This window comes from Oncorhynchus mykiss, chromosome 14 (assembly GCF_013265735.2).
Source record: "Oncorhynchus mykiss isolate Arlee chromosome 14, USDA_OmykA_1.1, whole genome shotgun sequence".
Classification (NCBI taxonomy): Eukaryota; Metazoa; Chordata; class Actinopteri; order Salmoniformes; family Salmonidae; genus Oncorhynchus; species Oncorhynchus mykiss.
Window position 1 is genome coordinate 10,843,756 of NC_048578.1, and position 27,108 is coordinate 10,870,863.

Sequence of the window (27,108 nt, forward strand, 5' to 3'; positions counted from 1 at the left end):
CAAAGAAATGAATCTCAGTCATAGAACATGAGTTTAATTGAATCTGACGGGTCACACTTTCAGATAGTAAAGAATATCACTTTTCTCTGTAAACAATGTTCATGTACAGTTTTTGTACTTTTTTTTTTACTTTAGTGCTTAGAATAGCCAATTTATGTTTCCACCAACCAATTTAATTTGTTTGGCTTCTTTTTTTGAAGGCCTCGGGTGAACTTGAAGGTTAAACTAATGCATTCTGGGAAATGTCACTCACCCCCCCATATTGAACAACATTTAAGGGATTCATGAAATATGCCTTTAGAATATTAGCATACATATTTTGTTTTCCTCATTGATTCACTTTGAGAATGTTCGATTCTCTTTTCTTTCATTCAAATTGCAATTCTGTATCCTGCTAACTACTTTAACTCTAATTCAAGAATTTAATTGGAATTTGAGGCATTCTCAATTCAATTCTGAATTGAGCCCAACCCTGGTGTGTTAGCGCATTCTGTAAATATGCCCTGTAAACCAAGTATAAAGCTATCTAAGCTATTAGCATTTAGACAAATAGGCCCCAATTTCAATTAATAATAGCATTAATGGTTAGAGCGGAGGCAGACTGGGTGCGGAGTGCATTAGGAACCGCTGATGGAGATTGAATAGACCCTTGCCTATCCTCAGAACAGCACTTCCTCTCACACACACCCTAGCCCATCTGCAGGCTCCCCTGTTGAAACATTCAAGTCAGACCAGCAGACAAATGGCTGGCTGAAGGATCACTGCATGCCTACCAGGGCTGGTGCTACTGGTTAAATTGTGATTATATGATAGCTTTTCCTCTCTGTCACTCTGTCCTCATAGCACATTACGCTGCTGCACTGCCTGCCTCAGATGTGCAGAGAGTTGGACAGCTAGTATGTCCCCTAGCTGTGATTGATCGACCTATGATCCTGTTTTCTCCATTTGTGGTGACAGGCTGCCAATACCCTCCTACACATGGCCAATAAAGTGTCGGAGCCTGGGAGAATGAAAAACTTTATTTCAGTTTGTAAGCTGTCCTGGAGGTGTCGCTGACAACAGCGCTGGAAGAGCTTTCACAGGAAACACACTGACAAACACCACGGGATTATGTCCCATATGACACCGACGTCTGTGTGGAACCAGTACTAATTGTAGCTCCTTGGAAAACAATGCAGTTCTTCGCTTTACATTTCTCACGCCGCCCCAGCCCTCTCTCAAATACTACACGTGTCCGGGACTCAGGGGATGGATAAATCATCCCTTTAACCAAAGTGAGCTAATTGGATGAGTTACTGCTGTGATTGCCTGGGTTGGTTGCCTGTGGTTTTTAGTTTCTTTCTCAGTGTGAGCCCAACCGTCTTCTCTTCAGTACTAAATGCTTCCCTGACCTGAGAGCTCTGATGAGCTTGACGGCTGATGCCGAGCTATCTTTCTCTCTGGTCAGTTTCTAGAGTTCATGGGAGATGGAGGGGCCCATGGAGGTCTCTGTGGGATCCAGACTGACGTGGGACAGGGAGTAACCGTGGCTGTGGGAGTGGGACGGTATGTGGTAGCGGGAGGGCGGCCCAGGGGTGGTTTTTCCTGTGGCTTGGTCCTCCGTCTGCTCTGAGCTCTGTGTTGCCAGGGTGGATTCCCCCCCTGCCTCTGCTCCGTCCCCAGCCCCCATCCCTCTGTCCCCACCCTGCTTGTGCCTCTCCCAGGCTGAGCTCAGCTTCACAGCCAGAGCCAGCAGGTTCTTCCCCAGGAACACTGTCGAGACCCGGGGGTCCCGATACCACAGCATGCCCGTTCCCCTGAGGGCCAGTGTGAACACGTTGATGGTGACCAGGCTGAGCCAGGGGTACAGGGGCTCCTTACGGGCCCCCCTCTGTCCCGGCATGGCGGCGGCCCCCAGCTCTGTGAGGGCCACACAGGGCAGCAGCAGCAGCAGGGCGTAGCAGTAGAAGAACACCAGGCCTTCGGCCCACAGGGGCACCCTCAGGTCAGTGGCCCCTGCGTGGGCTTCCCACAGCCCGGCCTGCAGGTCCAGAACGTCCAGCAGGTCCACCACCACCCAGAGCAGCCTCCCTCGAACCTCCTGCTTCCTCCGCATTGGTGTCATGTTGTCAGCCCCAGTCAGGATGAGGAACAGGGAGGGAAGGCAGATAGACAGCAGCAGGGTGAGTGTCTTCCTGGCCAGGGGGTCAGGTGGCCGACGTTCCGTCCGGTAGTTCTGGCAGACGAAGAAGAGTTTGAGCTGGAGCAGGGACAGGAAGAGGAACCAGAGGGCGTTGGCGAAGCCGCGGCGGGGGGAGAGCGCCTCCGACACCACGCCCGCCGACACGAACCGCAGCGCCAGCAGGAAGCCCAGGTCACCTAGCAGCACGGCGGCGCATGGCCACACGCTGGGCCCTGCCTTGCCGCGGGCTCCCAGCATGCTCTGCTCCAGCAGGTAGAGGTCGACCACTGCCATTGTGCTCACTGTGACCAGGGTTGATACGCACACCTGGGGCGTAGGCACCATGCCTGGGAGAGGAAACAGAAAGATGACAAGTCAAGACAAAATGTACTATATTCAGAAGAATGGCTTTAGACTATGTCCTCATTCACCAATGAGAATTTCACTTGCATGATAGACCATCTTTCTTCAAGATGCTTGCTTACCTAACAGTGATGCCAGTCATACTTTTTTGCTTGTTGCTATGGATAAATATCATTTTAATGCCAATTCAGCGGTGAGCTTTTCCATCTTTCAGTCAGAGGCTGTTCTTCCTTGACCATGCATGCTGAGGAACTGTGTACATTTTCTCACTCCTCTGTAGATATGTTATTTCAATGTGGCTCTTCAGCTATGTAAGTTTTAACCCTGCTCGGCACCTTGTCTAAAACTCAAAATTACCCAGGTTTTCTGCTGTGGCGTTTTGCTTGTGTGCCCTTACCTTATTCATTAATAATGAATTGTGTTGAAGTGCAGCCAGGCAGGCAGCTTGTCTACTTGTTTTCCTTGCTGTTTAGTCGGCCTCATTGTTGCTGCGTGCTGCAATCTTAAGTCAGCGGAAAATTGCCTTCTCATTTGGGAGGAATATTAATAATGCTTCTCTTTAAGATTTGTTCTGAGGATGTTTTTTGACGGTAATTGCTTGCTTGTGTGTTCATGAACACGTGTTTGTCACCGTGCGTGTGTCCCTGCGTGCAGGCCATTCTAATGGGCTCATTTGCCCATTTATGGAATACCAATGTGTACATTCTTTTGTGCGAAGCCATGTTTTAAGTGGACTGTATAAAACCCCAGTATTGATTTGGGAGTGAGAAATGATCACTGATTTTTGTACGGTGAAATGCCTCTCCTTGACGTATTGAGGCTAAGAGACTGTAGCGTATGGTTCTCAGAGCAGACCCAGCCAGGAGCGCTGAGGAGAAGTGTTAGCCATCTGCCTACAGCACCACCAAGGGTGTCAACCACTCCACGGGATCGATGGCATTTTAATATGAAATCATTACCACCTCCAGATATGCCATAATGGCAACACTTGAGTCTGATCGAGCGAAACGATTGCGGGCTCTGCGGCCAGCGAGGAACAGATGAACAGATCTGCCTTTTAATAACGTGTGCTAACGTGTGCTTCTGATTGACGACAGGCATCAATCTTTTCAATGCAGCACTCATCTGAGCCCTGTCATCCATGGCGCGAGAGAGACTGTCAGTGTCTGCAGGAGAGACTTGTGGGAGAGAGGGAATTGAAAGTAAGAGATTGATGCTCTTGGCTGTCCACATTCCTAATAAAGTATTACTACAACATAACAGTTCATAAATTAACTCAGCCTGGCAAGGAGGGGAGATGAGCGCAGGATGGAAGGTAAAGTGAGGAAGACGAAGCGGTAGACAGAATTTGGTGGGAAAAATATACATGGTTTCTTACGCGAACTCTGAGATCAGAAGAAATGAAATGCATTACTACTTCTTGTGGAACAGATAAGTGAAAATGGATGACTGAGGAAACAACCTAGACTGACTGATCCTCCGAGGGGCATGGTGGAGGAGGAGCCCAGATGTCAGAATCACTCATATATGATTATCAGATGACGGGTTTTTTTGTTTCGCTGCAACCCACAAGCTGATTTATCATTGCTGGAAGTGAATGGATTCTAGTGTATCAATTCGCTGACTTTGAGAATATTGGAATTGAAAATGGTGCTTTAGCTGAACAACCCCCCCCCCCCCCCCCCCCCCCAGTGGTGGGAGAAAGGTAATCTGCCACCCCAGATGGTGTGTTTTTTTGCCTTTCTCAATCCCACCACGCCTCTTGGTGATTCCATATGCGTCTAAAATTGTACCCTGGAACCCCGGCGTTCCTCTGTCAGCCTGTGTTTGTGTTACGGCTTGACAACTCTCCCAATTGATTCTGTTCTGAGTGAGCGTGCCGGATGACGGCTATGAGTGTGCTCACTCTGCTCATCAATAGTGACCAAATTCATCATCACTATGATTAGAAAAGGATACTGTAGCTGATCCAGGCTTTTCCACTGCACCGGTAAGGAAAGGGCCTGTAAAGGTGGACAGGTAAATGATTTGCTTGGGATTTCTCAGCCCAAGGTGTGTAATAGGGCCAAAATAAAGGCTACTTTGTTGTGTGTATTGTGTGGTGGAGAAAGGAGTGTTTTCACCAATTACCCAGGGTAATCTGTTATGGCTTTCGAATTGCCTCCCTCACACACACACACACACACACACACACACACGTATCATTTTGAAATCAGGCTCGCCTCCTTGTTTGTCACTTGTGTTTTTCTCTTTATATTGGAGGTCTACCAGGTGTGCTGGGCTGAAGGTAAAAGGAATATGAATAGCTCTAGACCTGTAATTCATCTATAAAAACATTCTGCCTGGAATGTTTGTCTTACTACAAACTAAATCAAATGCTTGCTTGTACCAGCAAGGGATGTGTGAGTGAGTCTGAGAGGACTGCTTGTTAGAGAGAAAGAGGTGATTAGGTGTGTGCAATTAAACTGGATGAATGAATGGGGGTGAAATCTGTAAGTCTAATGGAAAATCCTGTCTAATCCTGGTGACTGAGTTGCCCTTGAGCAGTAACATCTGATGCCTCAAGAAGCGTTTGTAAACCTGTGGGAACAGCTATTATAGGATTTTACACGTGTAGGGGGTGAATATGTGTTGGTGCATGTCCTCCAAATGTAATATTTATTTTCCATGATAATTTCAACAGATCTGTTTTAAATCCCTTCTCTATGGGGGATTTTGTCTTCCATTATGTTGATGCAGCCCCCAAAATTTAACCTAATCATCTAGTCTTATGCAAAAATGTGATGCACCACCTGTAACATAATGACCTTTTTTATTAGTAGATGGATACATAATTCAACTCTTTGAAAGTGGGGGATAGTTACCCAAAGCATGCGTTCTTGCTTTGCCTCTCCACTTGGCTTGATTGAGATCCACTTCGTCTATTAGTAGAAGTCGAGTGGTCCCTGGATGAACATGAAGGTCCAAACTGATTCCTTACATCGATTGCTTTGTTTGTTATATGTCCCAAAATGTTTGAAATGGCTCCCTCTCTGCTATGATGGTCTTATCCTGTTAAACAGGGAAAAGTCATTGCCCTCTGTCGATCTTTGAGTTTGTCCAAATTAAGTTCACATTTAAGCAGTCAAGACTCTTTTCTTTCTTCTGAGTCGGTCAAATAAGCTTGTCATTTTGCTGAATTATTCCACGGTCACCGCGGCTGCAGAATTCTCCATCTCTCGGTATGTCCGTCCTGAATTTGACACCTCGGGTCTGGCAGCCGAAGATCCAGTGAGTCACGAAGGAGCTGTGCGGGCTTATTGGCCGTGCTCTGAGCTGTCGAAGTCGCTCAGAAGTGGAATACTGCTTGACGCGGAATCATTATCAGGAATAGACGACCCCCCCCCCCACCCCCCAAAAAAAATCCACATAAGGAAGTATCGACTGTAAAGCAAACCTTGAGGACACGAGAGCCATGAATAAACTCACCAAGCCACTAGACTTTGATAGTGGTGTTCATTTGTAGGCAGGTTACGTGCTCTCAGCTCTCCCTCTCTTCCTCGCTCGTTCTCCCTGCTCAGCTCTCCCTCTCTTCCTCGCTCGTTCTCCCTGCTCAGCTCTCCTCTGCCACCTCCTCCTTTTTACCATCAGCTCAGCTGTATAACTTTAAGATCCAGACTGGAATGCATGAATATTTAGGAGCCCACGGTTATGTCCATCGGTTATGGTAATGATCATGATGCCACTTTGCTGAAATTATAACTAGCTTAATGGCTTTGTATTACATGGAAGTAGATTATGGCTTTGATTGCCCTGCCAGTAAAATATCAGATATACACAATGAACCCTTACTGAAATGTCACTCAGATATATGGAAGCAAGTAGAGCAAGAGATGCCTGTGGACACGCTTCAAAACCATCCTGTCTTTTTGTTGTACTGTACATTTGAAACGGGTCCCAGTCGGCTGCAGTATAGCCTAAGGGTTTCCGAATGGAAGTCTTTTAGTGTTGGAGAGATTGTTTTGATGGTCAAGGAGAGTAGGTTTGCGTCACCTTGTCATTGTGTTCCGTTAAGTGCATAGGCAAATCATCAATCTCCACCTTCTCAGGGTCACATCTAAATTCAAAGACTCATTTGTCCCCTCTCCCTCTTATTCTCTCTGTTCTCCGTGTGTGCGGGTCATCTCCAAGTGAGAGCTTTAGTCAGACCAGTGAGAAAGGGGAAGGAGAGTCATATATTTCTTGTCACAATCAGCTACGCGCTCCACTGGCTTCCACAGAGATTTCCATTCCCTGGGTTCAATTTGAGGTTTTTCCTCTATCCTTCTACTCTCCTGTTCTCTCTCTTTATGCCCTCCAGTTCCATTCACTCTACCTCTCCTCTCTATCATTCCTCCCTCACTCTCCCCCTTTTCCTTTGGTTCCCTGTGGGTGTGGTTGAAGGTCACCCGGCATTGGCTCTTTCAGCGTGGAGAGGCTGAGCAGGGTGGGAGGTGGAGACAGACAGAGGGAGGGAGAGGGAAGGCAGCCTGTCCACAGCACTGCGCAGTCATCACTTCCCCTAGACATGAGTGGGGAAGGATGTGGGGTAAGAGACCGTCCAAGATTCCTAAGGACTGATTGGTACCAAGCTGATGTCCACCAGTGGCAGAGGCCACCAGTGGCAGTGTCTCTCTCTCTGCTTTCATGTTTCCTTTCTGTCACTCCTCTAACTACTGCATAATTTAGTTTAATGTGGCAATTGGAGTGCTTTCTAAATCAGTTATTTGAAATAAATTCATTAGGCCCTAATCTATGGACTTCACATTACTGGGAAGGGGCGCAGCCATGAGTGGGCCTTGGAGGGCATAGGCCCACCCACTTGGGAGCCATGCCCAGCCAATCAGAATGAGTTTTTCCCCACAAAGGGCTTTATTACAGACAGAAATACTCCTCAGTTTCATCCGCTGTGCAGGTGGCTGGTCTCAGACGATCCCGCAGGTGAAGAAGCCGAATGTGGGGGTCCTGGGCTGGCCTGGTTACATGTGGTCTGCGGTTGTGAGGCCAGTTGGACATACTGCTAAATTCTCTATAATTATGTTGGAGGTGACTTATGGTAGAGACATTAACATTCAATTCTCTGGCACTAGATCTGGTGGACATTCCTGCAGTCAGCATGCCAATTGCACACTCCCGCAAAACTTGCCATCTGTGGCATTGTGTTGTGACAAAACTGCGCATTTTAGAGTGGCCATTTATTGTCCCCAGGACAAGGTGCACCTGTGTAATGATCATGCTGTTATATCAGCTTCTTGATATGCCACACCTGTCAGCTGGGTGGATTATCTTGGCAAAGGAGAAATGCTCAATAACAGGGATGTAAACAAATTTGTGCACATTGTTTGAGAGAAGCATTTTGTGTGTACAGAATATTTTGGGAATCTTTTATTTCAGATCATGAAACATGGGACCAGCACTTTACATGTTGTCAAAAAGAAAGGAGCACCAAGGCATTCTAAATATGATTTAATAAAAATATCTTTATTTGTATGGCATGTTCAATGGAAACAAAGATTTAAACTCCTTCTACTGTGCTGCTGCTTCTACTGCTGCTGCTACTGTACTACTACTACTAGTAGTAGCAGCATACTGCCACTTCACTCCAGTGAAACACTCAAGTCAATAGCCCTGTAATACAGTTCCTGGCTCTCCCACTCGCTCCTCCAGAGTTCCTGATGCGTCTTGTTGATGCCTCCAGTAGACCATTCAGCCTGCTGCTGCCGCTACACATGATTAATCATGAGGCGCACCACCGCCTCGCGTGTGAGGAGAACGTAATGGAGTTGAGAAATACCATGTTTTCTTTGCTATGATGTAATCACCTTCTTTTTTTTTTGTCCTGCCCTGCTGCTCATCTGATTCAGCAGGTTCTCTGTAGTGTATAAACTGTCCAAGACCAGGCCAATATATATACATCCTTCGAGGAGAGCGGTGTTGCTGGATGATGCTCACCCATTTCACTTGTTATGGAGATGAGCTCTTTGGGAGTTTGGCCAGCACTGTCCGTTGTCATCTTCCTTGTCATTTGGAAAATGTGCTTGAAGTAGCCATTTCTATTTCAGTACGGTATTGTGTCAAGAGTTGGCTGTGACTCAGAGGCCCTGTGCTGATATGATTTTGTTGTCCTATTTTGCGTACCTTGAGACATCCATGTCTTCATCACTGGAAAAAGATAAACAAGTTGAGTTTGTCATTTTAAAAGCTTACAAACAGGTTTGTTTGATGGATGTCATAGAATTCAAATGTAACTTTAAAGTTGTACCACAAAGATGGTTGATGGTCAACACATCAGAGAACGTTGACTTGAATGGAAATATTTGTTAGTATTAAATTTCAATGGTGCACCAGCTAAATTGCAGTGGTCTGACTGAAGGGATTGGGCCATTCTAAAAATTCTGTTTCTATGATGGAAATGACATTCAAGAACGTGTCTCAACCGAGGGCAGGCACAACATTAACACCTGATGTGAAATGGTCTAAGCTACAACATGTGAATATAAAAATGGACATTCATTTTTTTTTTTTTTTAAGTTTTATAACGCTTTTAAGTAAAATCAAACTCAACCGTTTATCATTTCCAATGATGAAGACATGGATGTCTCGTAGTAGGGTCAGATCTGCAAAATGGGTCAACTTTGAGCACCTCTATCTAAATGTTTTGCCGTTCAGGTCTAAAAAGTCACTTTCTTGACACTTCTACCATTGGCAAACACGTATGGAATTTGTTTTTTAGGATCAATTTTTGTTGCAAAAGGGATGCTGTCAAGTGATTGAATTCAAATGGATTTACCCAGCAACGATTTGTTTCTGAAAGATACACATTAATATGACGTATTAGGACATTCGCTCTCCCTCTGATCGTCTTGTCAGGCTCAAATGAGGGTAGAGACACACCCATATATATGAGTATCTCCTGTGGCACGTCTGTCTTCTCCCCTTGTTCACCTTGGTCAAATGAACCTTTTTCATTGTTCAAATATTGACGATGAACACTGTTCACACCGAACACTCAAACCTACCTCCCAGCCATCTCTTCCTCTGCTTTCACTCTTTTCATTCTGTCCATATACACTCACAGCCATCCTAGCTCGCTCATGTCGGTGCTCGCTATATCTTGTTAAAAATAGTTAGTGAAGCTGAAAGGCCAATCACATTTTAACTTGAGGTGTGCCAGAAAGAGTGGAGAATAGGGTGTCAAATCAAATCAGATTTTAATCGCATATGCCTAATTGCTCTCTTAATTGTTTATCATAACCCTCTGATCTGGAAATAAATTGGAGCAATTACTCACTGATGTCGCTGTGGAGTTAGACTGCTGAAATACCGCCGTAGATTAGCAGTTAATCCTGATGCACAGACAGGATCTCAGAGAAACTCTTTGAAGGTGCGGGAGTTAAATACTCCTTCCACTAGATAATGTGTCGGCCCGCCTTGGGTGATGGGCTGCTGCCATTTTGCACTCTGGAGCCTAATCAGTCATGGTGCAGGAGGAGAGGATTTAGCTGGCTGCTCGTCTCTTACTGTGGGATGATTAGATGTTCAGATGGAGTGGAGCAGGGCCAGGGTTGGCTATTTGACCAGGGTGCAAATGCTCAGTGTCTCTTCCGCGGCCGTCAGTTGCTCTCCCTCTCTCTGCTATAAATGTCATGGGAAGTCAGGGAGCCAAGCGAACCTTGCTTTCATGGCATGCCAGACTCCACTGCCAGTTTAAAGAGCCTCATTACAATTACCATCACGGCTCAATCCCAATAATGACTTCAATTAGGCTATTAGAAAGTGCGGGGGCGAGAAGGACACAAGCTCACCCTGTCATCGTCAAACGCCCCACTGACTGGCCCCTCATGTAATGTATTAATTAAAATGATTACCTGATATAGTTTACCTTGTGCCCACCTTCACTGTCTGCCATTTCATTGTCTGGTCAGTCAATTTGCCTTTAACTTTCCAGAAGTCTGTCTGCTCCAGAGTATTATATATATTTTTATTTTACTAGGCACGTCATTTAAGAACAAATTCTTATTTACACTGACCGCCTAGGAACAGAACAACTGATTTGTACCATGTCTGCTCGGGGATTTGATCTAGCAACCTTTCTGTTACTGGCCCAACACTCTAAACACTGCGCTATCTGCCTAGTGGTTAGAGCTTGTCCAATTTGGAGCTGAGATTCCCATAGGCTGGAGCATCGACCTTCTTGCCCGCTCCAGTAGCGCTCACTTTAGGAGCTCAGGGCACGCCCGGCCAGCATGCATTTGTAGTCTGCTTGTGTGCTGCTTGCTTTAGCTACTGCTAAATATTTTCATAAAGAAACTGATAAAACACACAGGTGCTAAATCAAGGTGACTTACAAAGATGAGAAGCAAGAGAGGGACTGGGGTGTAGTGTCCACAACTAAAGAATCATTGTCTGAAAAGACATCCCAAAAGCATGATGGTGTACTTACTACGTGCACATGCTAAAAGAAAGGAATTAAGGTGGGTAGATAAGTGTCATCGTAGCAAGGTATTTATAAACTAAACATCTTTTATTTTTAGTTTAAACGAAATGTTTCATTCATTTTTGTTCTATTATACTAGGCCATCATTGATTTTGGCCCAATAGGCCTGGCATATTCCCACGTTCAAGGAGCTTTCTGTTTTGATGAAGTTATTTTGCCTAAACCTTTAGGCCTAAATATAGAAACATTTTAAAACAACTCCACATCCCTGCCCAGCCTGGTAAGTGTGGCCAAAAGGGTGTTTAGCATCCCCAGTGGCTCTGCAAGTGTGGAGAGGATATTCTCCACTGCTCACCTGGTGTGACAAATCTCCCCCCTGCCAGAAGTCTCCCGTCCCCCCCCCATCACTCATTTTCTTAATTTTGTAAACATCAATAAACATTTCAGAACAACTATGGCTGAATTAGTATCCTTACACTTTCAAAAATACTAATCGAATAAGACATGGGAGAGATGACGAATTTTGACAGAGATGTATTAATAGACTAGTACAAAATTCAGTAGCAGATTTAGGTACGGGCGACTCTGACAGTCGCCGGGGTCGGCACGAGGCGCCCCCTGGTGCGGGCGGGCGGGGACACTAAGGACGGGGGTTCACCCAGCACGCCTTACAAGCTAGAACCGCCACATACACTTGAAACAAATAGCCAAACCAAATCATTCAGTGTATTTCTTGGTAGACTATAGCCTTGAAATAATACAGCCTAAATAATTCATTTTCATTCCTTCTAGGCTCCCTGTCTGGCTCCTGACCTATATGGAGTGTTTACATGCTGTTTAATATGACATGTAGCCTTCTCATGTTAATTCAAATACTTTACATTCAAATCCATATGGTTTGGTTTCGATACTTAAATACCAATTGGTAGGTCAAGGTAGTCACAAAAATAGATGGGTGTTGGTTAAATTGTGATTTTTAATGATTGGAGCGAATTTGGAGGGCCAGTTTTTTTTTTTTTTTTTTTTTTTTTCTTGTGTGTGTGTAGAGTGGTTTTTAGTGGAGCGTAGTAAAGCACATGGAGCGCCGCGCAAGCACCTCTCCATGAGCGTTGTTTCCAACTGCTTAACTCTGCTCACATGCTCCCTCTCTCTTTCTATATATACCGTTGAAGTCGCAAGTTTACATGCATTTAGGTTGGAGTCATTAAAACTAGTTTTTCAACCTATCCACAAATGTATTGTTAACAAACTATAGTTTTGGTAAGTTGGTTAGGACATCTACTTTGTACATGACATAAGTCATTTTTCCAACAATTGTTTACAGGCAGATTATTTCACTTATAATTCACTGTATCACAATTCTAGTGGATCAGAAGTTTACATACACTAAGTTGACTGTGCATTTAAACAGCTTGGAAAATTCCATAAAATGATGTCATGGCTTTAGAAGCTTCTGATAGGCTATTCGACATAATTTGAGTTGTACCTGTGGATGTATTTCAAGGCCTACCTTCAAACTCGGGACCTCTGCTTGACATCAGGGAAAAATCTAAAGAAATCAGCCAAGACCTCAGAAAAAGAATTGTAGACCTCCACAATTTCCAAACACCTGAATGTACCACGTTCATCTGTACAAACAATAGTACGCAAGTATAAACACCATGGGGACCACGCAGTCGTCATACCACTCAGGAAGGAGACGCGTTCTGTCTCCTAGAGATGAACGTACTTTGGTGCGAAAAGTGTAAATCAAACCCAGAACAACATGCTGGAGAAACGGTTACAAAAGTATCTATATCCACAGTAAAACGAGTCCTATATCAACATAACCTGAAAGGCTGTTCAGCAAGGAAGAAGCCACTGCTCCAAAACTGCCATAAAAAAGCCAGACTACGATTTGCAACTGCACACGGGGACAAAGATTGTACTTTTTGGAGAAATGTCCTCTGGTCTGATGAAACAAAAATATAACTTTTTGGCCATAATGACCATTGTTATATTTGGGGCAAAAAGGGGGAGGCATACTCAGTTACACCAGCTCTGTCAGGAGGAATGGGTCAAAATTCACCCAACTTATTGTGGGACGCTTGTGGAAGGCTACCAGAAATGTTTGACCCAAGTGAAACAATTTAAAGGCCATGCTGCCAAATACTAATTGAGTATATGTAAACTTCTGACCCACAGGGAATGTGATGAAAGAAATAAAAGCTGAAATAAACCATTCTCTCTCTTATTCTGACATTTCACATTCTTAAAATAAAGTGGTGATCCTAACTGACCTGAGATGGAATTTTTACTAGGATTAAATGTCAGGAGTTGTGAACCTGAGTTTAAATGTATTTGGCTAAGGTTCATGTAAACTTCTGTCGTGTCTTTGGCTGTGCCGGATTAAGTGATATGACATGCTTTTCTATAAAATAATTTCTCTGTAATTAATATTACCTGATTGAGCTAATAATGTACATGTAATTAACTAGAGTCGGGCACCACGAAATAATATTTATAGAGCTGTTATCTTCCGAATAAACTCTTAAAGACCTAGTAATATTTTACGTGAATAGCAGTCAATATTAATCATCATCTTAATTCAGTCTCATCTGAAAGTTGTATCTGCACGAACCCTGGCTAACAAGTTGAATCAGCAATACAAAATTGGGTTTAATTATTTATTTACTAAATACCTAACTAATCACACAAAATTACACATACACATATTTAAATCATAACTTGATTACAAATTACGTCATAAAGGAAAACGTCCCTAGCGGGCGGAACAGATATGACAGCTGGTTACACAAAAGAAAAGGGGCTGGGTTTGAGTGAAAGAGCGGGAAGACTGAGGAACAAAGGGCGAAGCTGTGCCATCATAAATACAGTATCATTTGGAAAAGGAAAATGCAATAAATATTTACTCTGAGCTGCGCTTCGGTAGGTTGGTGGTAGATGGAAGGCCGTGTTGCCCAACCAAGTCCTTTGAAGAATGTCTCTGCTGGTAAATTGAATACGTTGTAGTAAGGTCGTTGTGTGGTAGACGGGATACTCTGTCTGTTCCTTCCTTGCTAACTCAACGGCTAGGAGGTATCACTTCTGTAGTGAATAAGAGTTCAAAGTTCATACCATTCGCAACCAAAGCTCATGCTGATGTTGGCTTCGTTCTGTAGTTATTATCTGAACCATTCTGACATAGGACCGTCGTTCTCGGAACAGGATGTTATATTGTCGTCAAAGGCTTTTATAGGAAGGGAGAAGAGGGCCTATTTGAAAAGTTTTATAGCCCATGTCCCTTCACAGGGGCGGGCCACTGATAGGGCTCAGCTCAATCTTATGAAAACCCAAATCTCACATTTTAGAAGCTAAAATCACATTTCATCCCATCACGAATAATTTCATATTCAAACATTTAAATTGAACAACAATTCCTTGTGAATCCGATAACTCTGATGTGTAGACTTTCCACTGTAGAGTTTGTCATCTTATCATTGATGAGAATGTCTCAGATGACAACCGAACTGACATCATATTCATTAAGTACCACCGCATATGTTCCATTGGTCGGATTACCAGAATATAGTTCATTTCCCCCCACCTTCCGATGTTCCCAGAATCTCTATGTTAACCAAGGGTTTTGCAAATGTAACATCATTAGGGTAGAGAGAGGAAAAAGGGTGAAAGAGGTATTTATGACTCATAAACCTACTCCCAGGCCAACATCATGACACTTCCGACAACTGTATCTATCGCTCGGCAATTCAATTTAAGGGCTTTATTTGCATGGGAAACATATGTTAACAATGTCAAAGCAAGTGAAGTAGTTAATAAACAAAAGTGAAATAAACAATAAAAATGAACAGTAAACATTACACCCCCAGACGTTCCAAAAGAATAGACATAATGTCATTATGTCTATTTGCAGATTGTTACAAGTACCATAGGGCAAATAAACATATGGACTCTATTTACCATGGTGTTTGTTCTTCCCTGGTTGCCCTTTTCTTGTGGCAACAGGTCACAAATATTGCAGCTGTGATGGCACACTGTGGTATTTCACCCAGTAGATATGGGATTTAATCAAAATTGGGTTTGTTTTTTAATTATTTGTGGATCTGTATAATCTGAGTGAAATATGTCTCTAAAATGGTCATACATTTGGCAGGAGGTTAGGAAGTGCAGCTCAGGTTCCACCTCATTTTGTGGGCATTGTGCACATAGCCTGTCTTCTCTTGAGAGCCAGGTCTGCCTACAACAACCTTTCTCAATAGCAAGGCTATGCTCACTGAGTTGGTACATAGTCAAAGCTTTCCTTCGGTTTGGGTTAGTCACAGTGGTCAGTTATTCTGCCGCAGTGTACTCTCTGTTTAGGGCCAAATAGCATTCTAGTTTGTTTCATTTGTTTTTTTTCAGTGTGTCAAGTAATTATCTTCTTGTTTTCTCATGATTTGGTTGGGTGTAATTGTGCTGCTGTCCTTGGGGCTCTGTGGGGTGTGTTTGTGAACAGAGCACCAGAGCCAGCTTGCTTAGGGAACTCTTCTCCAGGTTCATCTCTGTAGGTGATGGCTTTGTAAGAGACGATTTGGGAATCGCTTACTTTTCGGTGGTTGTAGAATTTAACGTCTCTTTTCTTGATTTTGATAATTAGCGGGTATCGGCCTAAATCTGCTCTGCATGCATTATTTGGTGTTTTACATTGTACACAGACATTTTTGCGGAATTCTGCATGCAGAGTCTCAATTTGGTGTTTTAACCCATTTTGTGAATTCTTGGTTGGTGAGCTGACCCCAGACCTCTCAACAATAAAGGGCACAACAATATGAGTTCTATAACTGATTCAAGTATTTTAGCCAGATCCTAATTGGGATGTTGAATTTTATGTTCCTTTTGATAGCATAGAATGCCCTTCTTGCCTTGTCTCTCAGAGCGTTCACAGCTTTGTGGAAGTTACCTGTGGGGCTGATGTTTAGGCCAAGGTATGTGTCGTTTTTTGTGTGCTCTAGGGCAATGGTGTCTATATGGAATTTGTAAACGCAGCAAAAAAAGAAATGTTTATGACCCTGTCTTTCACAGAAAATTTGTAAAAATCCAAATAGATCTTCATTGTAAAGGGTTTAAACACTGTTTCCCATGCTTGTTCAATGAACCATAAACAATTAATGAACATGCACCTGTGGAACGGTCGTTAAGACACTAACATCTTAGAAGGTAGGCAATTAAGATCACAGTTATGAAAACTTAGGACACTAAAGAGGCCTTTCTGCTGACTGGAAAAACACCAAAAGAAAGATGCCCAGGGTCCCTGCTCATCTGTGTGAATGTGCCTTGGGCATGCTGCAAGGAGGCATGAGGACTACAGATGTGGCCAGGGCAATAAATTGCAATGTCTGTACTGTGAGACACCTAAGACAGCACTACAGCAAGACAGACAAACAGCTGATCGTACTTGCAAGACCACGTGTAACAACACCTGTACAGGATCGGTACATCCGAACATCACACCTGCGGGACAGGTACAGGATGGTAACAACTGCCTGAGTTACACCAGGAACACACAATCCCTCCATCTGTGCTGTCCGCAATAGGCTGAGAGAGGCTGGACTAAGGGCATATAGGCCCGTTGTCTGGTGAGGACCTGCCTTACATCACCAGCAACAATGTCGCCTATGGGCACAAACCCACCGTCTCTGGACCAGACAGGACTGGCAAAAGGTGCTCTTCACTGACGAGTCACGGTTTTGTCTCACCAGGGGTGATGGTCGAATTTGTGTGTATCGTCTTAAGAAATGAGCTTTACACCGAGGCCTGTACTCTGGAGCGGGATCGATTTGGTGGTGGAGAGTCCATCATGGTCTGGGGTGGTGTGTCACAGCATCATCGGGCTGAGTTTGTTGTCATTGCAGGCAATCTCAACGCTGTGTGTTACAGGGATGACATCCTCCTCCCTCATGTGGTACCCTTCCTGCAGGCTCATCCTGACATGACTCTTCTGCATGGCAATGCCACTAGCCATACTGCTTGTTCTGTGCGTGATTTCCTGCAAGACAGGAATGTCAGTGTTCTGCCATGGCCAGCAAAAGCCCAGATGTCATGTCTGGGACCTGTTGGATCGGAGGGTGAGGGCTAGGGCCATTCACCCAGAAATGTCTGGGAACTTGCAGGTGCCTTGGTGGAAGAGTAGGGTAACATCTCACAGCAAGAACTGGCAAATCTGGTGCAGTCCATGAGGAGGAGATGCACTGCAGTACTTAATGCAGCTGGTGGTCACACCAGATACTGACTTACCTTTGATTATTCCATTCCTGTAGTCACATGTCTGTGGAACTTGTTCAGTTTGTCTGTTGTTGAATCTTATGTTCTTACAAATATTTACACATGTTAAGTTTGCTGAAAATAAATGCAGTTGACCCCCCCCCCCCCCCCCCCCCCCCCCTTTGTTCAGGGACACATTATTCAATTTCTGTAAGTCACATGTCTGTGGAACTTGTTCAGTTTATGTCTCAGTTGTTGAATCTTGTTATGTTCATACACATTTTTACACATGAAAATAAATGTAGTTGACAGTGAGAGGATGTTTCTTTTTTTGTTGACTTTTTTTGGTCCTGGCAACTGGACCTTTTTTGGGACAACATTATTTTTGTCTTGCTGAGATTTACTGTCAGGGCCCAGGTCTGGCAGAATCTGTGCAGAAGATCAAGGTGCTGCTTTAGGCCCTCCTTGGTTGGGGACAGAAGCACCAGATCAAGCAGTTGATAGTTGACTTCAGATTCTAGTAGGGTGAGGCCGGGTGCTGCGGACTGTTCTAGTGCCCTCGCCAATTCGTTGATATATATGTTGAAGTGGGTGGGGCTTAAGCTGCATCTGTCTCACCCCACGGACCTGTGGAAAGAAATGTGTTTTTTGCCAATTTTAAGCTCACACTTGTTTATGTACATGGATTTTATGTCGTATGTTTTTCCCAACACCACTTTCCATCAATTTGTATAGCAGACCCTCATGCCAAATTGAGTCAAAGGCTTTTTTTGAAATCAACAAAGCATGAGAAGACTTTGCCTTTGTTTTGGTTTGATTGTTTGTCAATTAGGGTGTGCAGGATGAATACATGGTCTGTCGTATAGCAATTTGGTAAAAATACAATTTGACATTTGCTCAGTACATTGTTTTCACTGAGGAAATGTACCAGTCTGTTAATGATGACGCAGAGGATTTTCCCGAGGTTGCTGTTGACACATCCCACGGTTGTTATTGGGGTCAAATTTATCTCCACTTTTGTGGATTGGGGTGACCAGTCCTTGGTTCCAAATATTGGGGAAGATGCCAGAGCTAAGGATGATGTTTAAGTATAGCCAATTGGAATTTGTTAGTATTTTATACTTGATTCTAAGATTTGTATTTAGTCATATGTTTTTGCTCTTTGTTATAGGGCCAAAAAGATTGGAGAAGTGGTTTATCCATACATCTCCGTTTTGGATAGATAACTCTTCTGTTGTTTGTTCTGTATTTTCTAATTTTCCCAGAAGTGGTTAGAGTCTATGGATTCTTCAATTACATCGAGCTGATTTCTGACGTGCTGTTCTTTCTTTTCCCCTGCTGTATTTCTGTATTGTTTTAGTGATTCACCATAGTGAAGGCAAAGACTCAGGTTTTCTGTCTCTCTGTATCTCTCGCTCTCTCTCTCTCTCTCCCCTTTAGTATGTTGCTAACACCATGGGACAGCATCTCTGCCGGTCTGTGGACCCTTTCATGTCATCCTCTGTGTCGATGTTAAGCAGAAATGCTTATCTGTCTGTCTGACTCGGTGCATGTCCCTCTGTCTGTGCTTAAGCACTTTATAACCACATTAGACCCATCTCCTCTACTCCCTGCTAGTCTGTGTGGATTTTCATGTCATTGTTCCTTGGCCGTAGAGTCTCTGATGGATCATTATCTGCTGGGGGAGAACAGAAGAAAGGGGAGCCCGGATCTGTGTGAGGCAGCGCCTTGCTTCGACTTGCTCCCCAACATCCCAACCTTTTATAGTAATCCATATTTAATTAGACATTCTCTCTCCATCCTTCCTTCCTCCCCATTTGTTTGTTTAGCTCTGTTTTTTATACGGGGGGCAATAGATGGCAGTGAGGTTGGCATGGGATTCCTCCTAATCAAATCAGAGGGAGAGGCTCCAGCGACTTTATGGTTTCATTTCATGAGAGATATAATTCAAATGGGCCTCATCTGCTCTGAAACAATATCAGCCGTGAGAAAGTTGTGACTTCATTCAGGTTGGGTTTTTTAAAGGCTGAGAGAAGATGCATAGAGGCAGTAATATTGATTGGATGGATTGACAGATCAATTCACACAGGAGTTTTTGAATGTCATTTTTTATGGAGTGAAGCTAAAAATAGTTTTTTTCTGCTCCTTTAGTCCCAAATAAAGGTCATACTCCTCCTGTCATTGAATAATGTCTGTTGGGATGAATGGCTTTTCATTCGAGACATTTAAGATCTGCAGGCAGTGTTCAACACGGTCCATCACGGCAGCACATAAGCTCCATTCAACTGTAAAACTCTGTTTTTCTCGTTCCTCGCATACTCTGAAATGAACATTTCAATCAGAGCTTGTGTGTTGCCCTAGGATAAGGATGGCGGGTGGTCAGTTTACATTTCAGCAGCGGTAATTAGATTGCTTTATATTCATTGCCTCCCAATGCAACTCTGAGGAATGGCTTATTGTGCTGTGTTTGAGTGTGGAGGTAGGCTAGGAGAGTGTGGAGGTAGGCTAGGAGAGTGTGGAGCTAGGCTAGGAGAGTGTGGAGCTAGGCTAGGAGAGTGTGGAGCTAGGCTAGGAGAGTGTGGAGCTAGGCTAGGAGAGTGTGGAGCTAGGCTAGGAGAGTGTGGAGCTAGGCTAGGAGAGTGTGGAGCTAGGCTAGGAGAGTGTGGAGCTAGGCTAGGAGAGGGAGTGGGGGTGCTCGTCGACTTAATGTCACCCATCCATTTCGCTTTCTCTGTTTGCCTGGCAGGCACTGGAAACAGGAGGCTCATTTATCACATGGTCTCCCAGGCACCGGCCAAGCACATGCATTCTGTCATACCCTGACATACACACACACACACACAGTTGAGTACACAACCAACACAAAAACAACCACCCCCACAAAAACTACAGAAACAATGACTCAACCACACTTGCAGATGCTCTCACTCCCCGGGGCAGCCATGCGTGCTCATACACTCAGCCCGCTCTGAGAAGCCCTGTGATTGATTGACAGACCCAGGCTAGTCATTGGTATTCCAGCAGCTCGCTGCATCTACCGTAAGTGACACTCTGATGGATGTTTGCGGCTCCAGACACCTCATCCATTTAAAAAAATGTTTGCCCGTCTCGGTCTGTCTTCACTGTATTCTCTCCTGCTGTCTCCATCAGAAGGGCATCCCCATCGGCCAGTTCTGCAAGGACTTCAACGACAAGACCAAAGAGCTCAAGGAAGGAATCCCTCTGCCCATCAAGATCCACGTTAAGGTGTGTTTTATTTTAAAGTTGTTGTTTTTTATACCAGACTTAGGGCCTGCAACCTACTCAGTGTACCCGCCCCTGCCCCCTACAGCGTGCCCTTTCAGAGATCCTGCCTGATTTCACTGGCTGCATACATTACCCAAGAACCTCCATTATTCATACTGTTACACTGAAGAATGCTTTTCCATTTGCATTCATTAAGCAGTATCCAGGGGGATGTAAAAGTCGCACAGAATTTAGAGCATATAAAAGGATAGAATCATTTTTGCTACTCATGGGCTCCATCTGCTGGTCACTACCAGCATCTCCTCAATACACAAATGTCCTTTTGTGAACAGTAGAATTTCCCTTGCCATGTCAATCTCCACAGAGTAATTATCATTCATGCACTTTGTTTGGCTTCATATATTACACTATATATACATAAGCATGTGGACATGCCTTCAATATAATGGATTTGGCTATTTCAGCCACACCCGTTGTTGACAGGTGTATGAAATCAAGCACACAGCCATGCAATCGCCATAGACAAACATGACTTTCAATGTGGCACCGTCATAGGATGCCACCTTTCCAACTAGTCAGTCAGTCAAATTTCTGCCCTGGTAGAGCTGCCCTGGTCAGCTGTAAGTGCTGTTATTGTGAAAACATCTAATAGCAACAACGGCTCAGACGCGACGTGGTAGCCACACAAGCTCACAGAGCGGGCCGTCTGTCCTCGGTTGCAACACTCACTACCGAGTTCCAAACTGCCTCAGGAAGCAACGTCAGCACAATAACTGTTTGTCGGGAAGCTTCATGAAATGGGTTTCCATGGCGAGCAGCACACAAGCCTAAAATCACCATGCGCAATGCCAAGTGACATTGGAGCAGTGGAAACGTGTTCTCTGGAGTAATGAATCATGCTTCACCATCTGGCGGTCCGACCGACAAATCTGGGTTTGGCAGTTGCCAGGAGAACGCTACCTGCTCCACGATGCATAGTGCCAACTGTAAAGTTCGGTGGAGGAGGAATAATGGTCTGGGGCTGTTTTTCATGGTTTAGGCTAGGCCTTAGTTCCAGTGAAGGGAAATCTTAACGCTACAGCAGAGCATATAACTTTGTGGCAACAGTTTGGGGAAGGCCCTTTCCTGTATCAGCATGACAATGAACCCGTGCACAAAGCGAGGTCCATACAGAAGTGGTTTGTCGAGATCGGTGTGGAAGAACTTGACTGGCCTGCACAGAGCCCTGACTTCAACCCCATCGAACACCTTCGGGATGAATTGGAACACCGACTGCGAGCCTGGCCTAATAGCCCAACATCAGTCCTGACCTCACTAATGGTCTTGTGTCTGAATGGAGCTAAGTCCCAGCAGCCATGTTCTAACATCTAGTGGAAAGCCTTCCAGAAGAGTGGAGGCTGTTATAGCAGCAAAGGGGGGGACCAACTCCATATTAATGCCCATGATTTTGGAATGAGATGTTTGACAAGCAGGTGTCCACAGACTTTTGGTCATGTGTGTGTATGTATGTAATATATATATATATATATATATATATATATATATATATATATATATATATATATATATATATATATATATATATATATATACATATACTGCTCAAAAAATAAAGGGAACACTTAAACAACACAATGTAACTCCAAGTTAATCACACTTCTGTGAAATCAAACTTCTGTGAAATCACACTGTCCATTTAGGAAGCAACACTGACAATAAATTTCACATGCTGTTGTGCAAATGGAATAGAGAACAGGTGGAAATTATAGGCAACTAGCAAGACACCCCCAATAAAGGAGTGGTTCGGCAGGTGGTGACCACAGACCACTTCTCAGTTCCTATGCTTCCTGGCTGATGTTTTGGTCACTTTTGAATGCTGGCGGTGCTTTCACTCTAGTGGTAGCATGAGACTGAGTCTACAACCCACACAAGTGGCTCAGGTAGTGCAGCTCATCCAGGATGGCACATCAATGCGAGCTGTGGCAAGAAGGTTTGCTGTGTCTGTCAGCGTAGTGTCCAGAGCATGGAGGCGCTACCAGGAGACAGGCCAGTACATCAGCAGACGTGGAGGAGGCTGTAGGAGGGCAACAACCCAGCAGCAGGACCGCTACCTCCGCCTTTGTGCAAGGAGGAGCAGGAGCACTGCCAGAGCCCTGCAAAATGACCTCCAGCAGGCCACAAATATGCATATGTCTGCTCAAACGGTCAGAAACAGACTCCATGAGGGTGGTATGAGGGCCCAACATCCACAGGTGGGGGTTGTGCTTACAGCCCAACACCGTGCAGGATGTTTGGCATTTGCCAGAGAACACCAAGATTGGCAAATTCGCCACTAGCGCCCTGTGCTCTTCACAGATGAAAGCAGGTTCACACTGAGCACATGTGACAGACGTGACAGAGTGTGGAGACGCCGTGGAGAACGTTCTGCTGCCTGCAACATCCTCCAGCATGACCGGTTTGGTGGTGGGTCAGTCATGGTGTGGGGTGGCATTTCTTTGCGGGGCCGCACAGCCCTCCATGTGCCCGCCAGAGGTAGCCTGACTGCCATTAGGTACCGAGATGAGATCCTCAGTCCCCTTGTGAGAACATATGCTGGTGCGGTTGGCCCTGGGTTCCTCCTAATGCAAGACAATGCTAGACCTCATGTGGCTGGAGTGTGTCAGCAGTTCCTACAAGAGGAAGGCATTGATGCTATGGACTGGCCCGCCCGTTCCCCAGACCTGAATCCAATTGAGCACATCTGGGACATCATGTATTGCTCTACCCACCAACGCCACGTTGCACCACAGACTGTCCAGGAGTTGGCGGATGCTTTAGTCCAGGTCTGGGAGGAGATCCCTCAGGAGACCATCCGCCACCTCATCCGGAGCATGCCCAGGTGTTGTAGGGAGGTCATACAGGCACGTGGAGGCCACACACACTACTGAGCCTCATTTTGACTTGTTTTAAGGACATTACATCAAAGTTGGATTCGCCTGTAGTGTGGTTTTCCACTTTAATTTTGAGTGTGACTCCAAATCCAGACCTTCATGGGTTGATAAATTTGATTTCCTTTGATAATTTATATATATATATATACAGTGCCTTGCGAAAGTATTCGGCCCCCTTGAACTTTGCGACCTTTTGCCACATTTCAGGCTTCAAACATAAAGATATAAAACTGTATTTTTTTGTGAAGAATAAACAACAAGTGGGACACAATCATGAAGTGGAACGACATTTATTGGATATTTCAAACTTTTTTTAACAAATCAAAAACTGAAAAATTGGGCGTGCAAAATTATTCAGCCCCCTTAAGTTAATACTTTGTAGCGCCACCTTTTGCTGCGATTACAGCTGTAAGTCGCTTGGGGTATGTCTCTATCAGTTTTGCACATCGAGAGACTGACATTTTTTCCCATTCCTCCTTGCAAAACAGCTCGAGCTCAGTGAGGTTGGATGGAGAGCATTTGTGAACAGCAGTTTTCAGTTCTTTCCACAGATTCTCGATTGGATTCAGGTCTGGACTTTGACTTGGCCATTCTAACACCTGGATATGTTTATTTTTGAACCATTCCACTATAGATTTTGCTTTATGTTTTGGATCATTGTCTTGTTGGAAGACAAATCTCCGTCCCAGTCTCAGGTCTTTTGCAGACTCCATCAGGTTTTCTTCCAGAATGGTCCTGTATTTGGCTCCATCCATCTTCCCATCAATTTTAACCATCTTCCCTGTCCCTGCTGAAGAAAAGCAGGCCCAAACCATGATGCTGCCACCACCATGTTTGACAGTGGGATGGTGCGTTCAGCTGTGTTGCTTTTACGCCAAACATAACGTTTTGCATTGTTGCCAAAAAGTTCAATTTTGGTTTCATCTGACCAGAGCAGCTTCTTCCACATGTTTGGTGTGTCTCCCAGGTGGCTTGTGGCAAACTTTAAACGACACTTTTTATGGATATCTTTCTTGCCACTCTTCCATAAAGGCCAGATTTGTGCAATATACGACTGATTGTTGTCCTATGGACAGAGTCTCCCACCTCAGCTGTAGATCTCTGCAGTTCATCCAGAGTGATCATGGGCCTCTTGGCTGCATCTCTGATCAGTCTTCTCCTTGTATGAGCTGAAAGTTTAGAGGGATGGCCAGGTCTTGGTAGATTTGCAGTGGTCTGATACTCCTTCCATTTCAATATTATTGCTTGCACAGTGCTCCTTGGGATGTTTAAAGCTTGGGAAATCTTTTTGTATCCAAATCCGGCTTTAAACTTCTTCACAACAGTATCACGGACCTGCCTGGTGTGTTCCTTGTTCTTCATGATGCTCTCTGCGCTTTTAACGGACCTCTGAGACTATCACAGTGCAGGTGCATTTATACAGAGACTTGATTACACACAGGTGGATTGTATTTATCATCATTAGTCATTTAGGTCAACATTGGATCATTCAGAGATCCTCACTGAACTTCTGGAGAGAGTTTGCTGCACTGAAAGTAAAGGGGCTGAATAATTTTGCACGCCCAATTTTTCAGTTTTTGATTTGTTAAAAAAGTTTTAAATATCCAATAAATGTCGTTCCACCGCATGATTGTGTCCCACTTGTTGTTGATTCTTCACAAAAAAATACAGTTTTATATCTTTATGTTTGAAGCCTGAAATGTGGCAAAAGGTCGCAAAGTTCAAGGGGGCCGAATACTTTCGCAAGGCACTGTACATACACATGTATTGATGAGCTTCACCCTCTAATGCGATCTCCCAGACAGACCTGGTTTAGCTAGTGTAGTGGATGTGTCTCTCCCTAGCATGCCACAGTGCGTTTGGAACCTTTGCAGCCTTGATCTGTCTTGTGTTCATTTCTCTTTCCCCGTCTAACTCATCCTGTTCAACAAAAAGAAAGAAGTAGCAAATCTTATTTTACAAAGTCACCATCCCTAAATCAAGAGTAATTATTGAATGTCTACCGGATCCATGCCAGGATCATTGGGCCGTCCCAACTAATGGCTATTTCATAGATGGGGACAAATGGTGTCATTTCAATGTGAAGTCGCTAATGATCGATCATTCCATTGACAAGGTAATGCAGAACCGAGGTTGGGAGAGCAACTTTCCACTTCATAAAGCGTCCATTCCTCTTTTGATCACACCTTGATTGATGGATCAAAAGGCATCTAAAACTCTGTCCCTCACCATCTCTCCCCCTCCCTGCAGCCTGACAGGACGTATGACCTGACGATTGGCCAACCCACAGTGTCCTACTTCCTCAAGCAGGCGGCTGGCATCCAGAAAGGAGCCAGCAAAACAGGTAAGGTTTGGACCTTGTTGACTGGTGCCACTCTGTTCTTCCGTTTACTCCATCGCTGTAAATATCTGTCTGTCTGAGGCCAGACTAGCCCTGTACCGGAGGGACGGACAGACAGACGACGTCTCCCACAGGGCGTTAGGGCTGAGATTGAATGTCTTTGATTGATGATATATTTATGATCAACGGGGGAACTTTAAGCCAGGCAATTACAGGCAGGAAGGTAGTGGGAGAGGTGGTGGGCTGAAGAAAGAGAATTATGGATTTCCCCCGTCTGCACCGGCTACTCCCTCCCTCCGATCGCTCCTTCATTTCCTCCCGCACTCGGCTCTCCTTTGCTCCCCAACTTTTCTTTCTTCCACCCTCTGCTCCCCTTGGTTTCTTGTCTATCGTTTCCCCTCAGTTTCTTAATCTTATTCCCATTCTGGACTCCATCTCTTTCTCCATCTCTAGGCCATGAGATCGCAGGGAAGGTGTCTGTAAGGGCGGTGTATGAGATTGCTCAGGTCAAGGCCCAAGACGAGGCCTTCAAGATGCAGAACGCTTCTATAGAGACTGTCGTCAAGAGCATCATCGGCTCGGCTCGCTCGTTGGGCATTGAGATCGTCAACGAGTAAGACCCTCCTCTCTCAAAGTGCCCAGTGTCATTGATGTCATAAATGTGATTCAGCACTAAAGCACTGTGACGCACACATGAATAATATTGGTACAATACATAGTAATGAACAACTATAGGGTCATACTCTATAGAGCCCCACAGTGGAGTTGTCATAATACCCATAAAACCTTGTGGTCTAACAGGGAAATGGTTCCAATCAGTTTTCCAACATTAATTTTCCCCATAGGGAATTTTAGAAACACAAATAAGGGCTGTGTTTCGTGTAGACTTACCTTAGCATGACGTGTTGATAACTGTGTAAATCTCTGTCGGACAAGGTGACTTTTATCAGTATATAAAGGTTATATTTACTCTGATTTGAAAATGCTAATTAGCATCATCATGCAAGACAAATCCCTGCAAGCTCCTGCACGTCATCTCTAGCTGACATCTTAGCTAACAGGTATTTTGTCAATTTAAGACTTGCACAAGACAGTTTTCAGATTTGTCCATTTCAGGAAATGTAGCCAATTTATGAATTCCTAATGTAGATAACATTAGTTAATCCAGAGATTCTTACCTTTGCCTCGATTCGGCAGTCTCATTCAGATCATGGCATTTGTAGTTCTTTATGATGGCCACATTAGCAGCTAATTTGCGTTTCATTTCTGGGGGGTAAATACAGGCGAATATATTGGTAAAAGTTGCCTTGTCCAAGAGCTTTACAGGTTATCAAAACATAATGCCAGGGTCAGCCTACAGGAAACACAGCCC

General features: G+C 44.5%; 2 protein-coding genes across 2 annotated transcripts in view; one reads left to right on the top strand and one right to left on the bottom strand.

Moving 5' to 3' along the window:
* The window catches only part of mrpl11 (mitochondrial ribosomal protein L11), a 61,900-nt gene that overhangs the window by 34,124 nt on the left and 668 nt on the right, over positions 1-27,108 (top strand). The window contains exons 3-5 of the mRNA XM_021561147.2: positions 20,370-20,465; positions 25,646-25,739; positions 26,190-26,349. Of these exons, the coding sequence (XP_021416822.1) occupies positions 20,370-20,465; positions 25,646-25,739; positions 26,190-26,349 (350 nt within the window). The remainder of the gene's footprint in view (positions 1-20,369; positions 20,466-25,645; positions 25,740-26,189; positions 26,350-27,108) is intronic.
* On the bottom strand, positions 1,000-6,097 carry LOC110488774 (transmembrane protein 121). The gene is made up of 2 exons (XM_021561145.2): positions 5,389-6,097; positions 1,000-2,508 (listed from the first exon to the last, which is right to left on the bottom strand). The coding sequence occupies exon 2, from the start codon at positions 2,504-2,506 to the stop codon at positions 1,451-1,453; it is 1,056 nt and encodes a 351-aa protein (XP_021416820.1). The 5' UTR covers positions 2,507-2,508; positions 5,389-6,097; the 3' UTR covers positions 1,000-1,450.

What these genes read in the sequence shown, in the direction of transcription:
- LOC110488774 (XM_021561145.2), bottom strand. Translation starts at nt 2,506, where the DNA reads ATGGTGCCTACGCCCCAGGTGTGCGTATCAACCCTGGTCACAGTGAGC.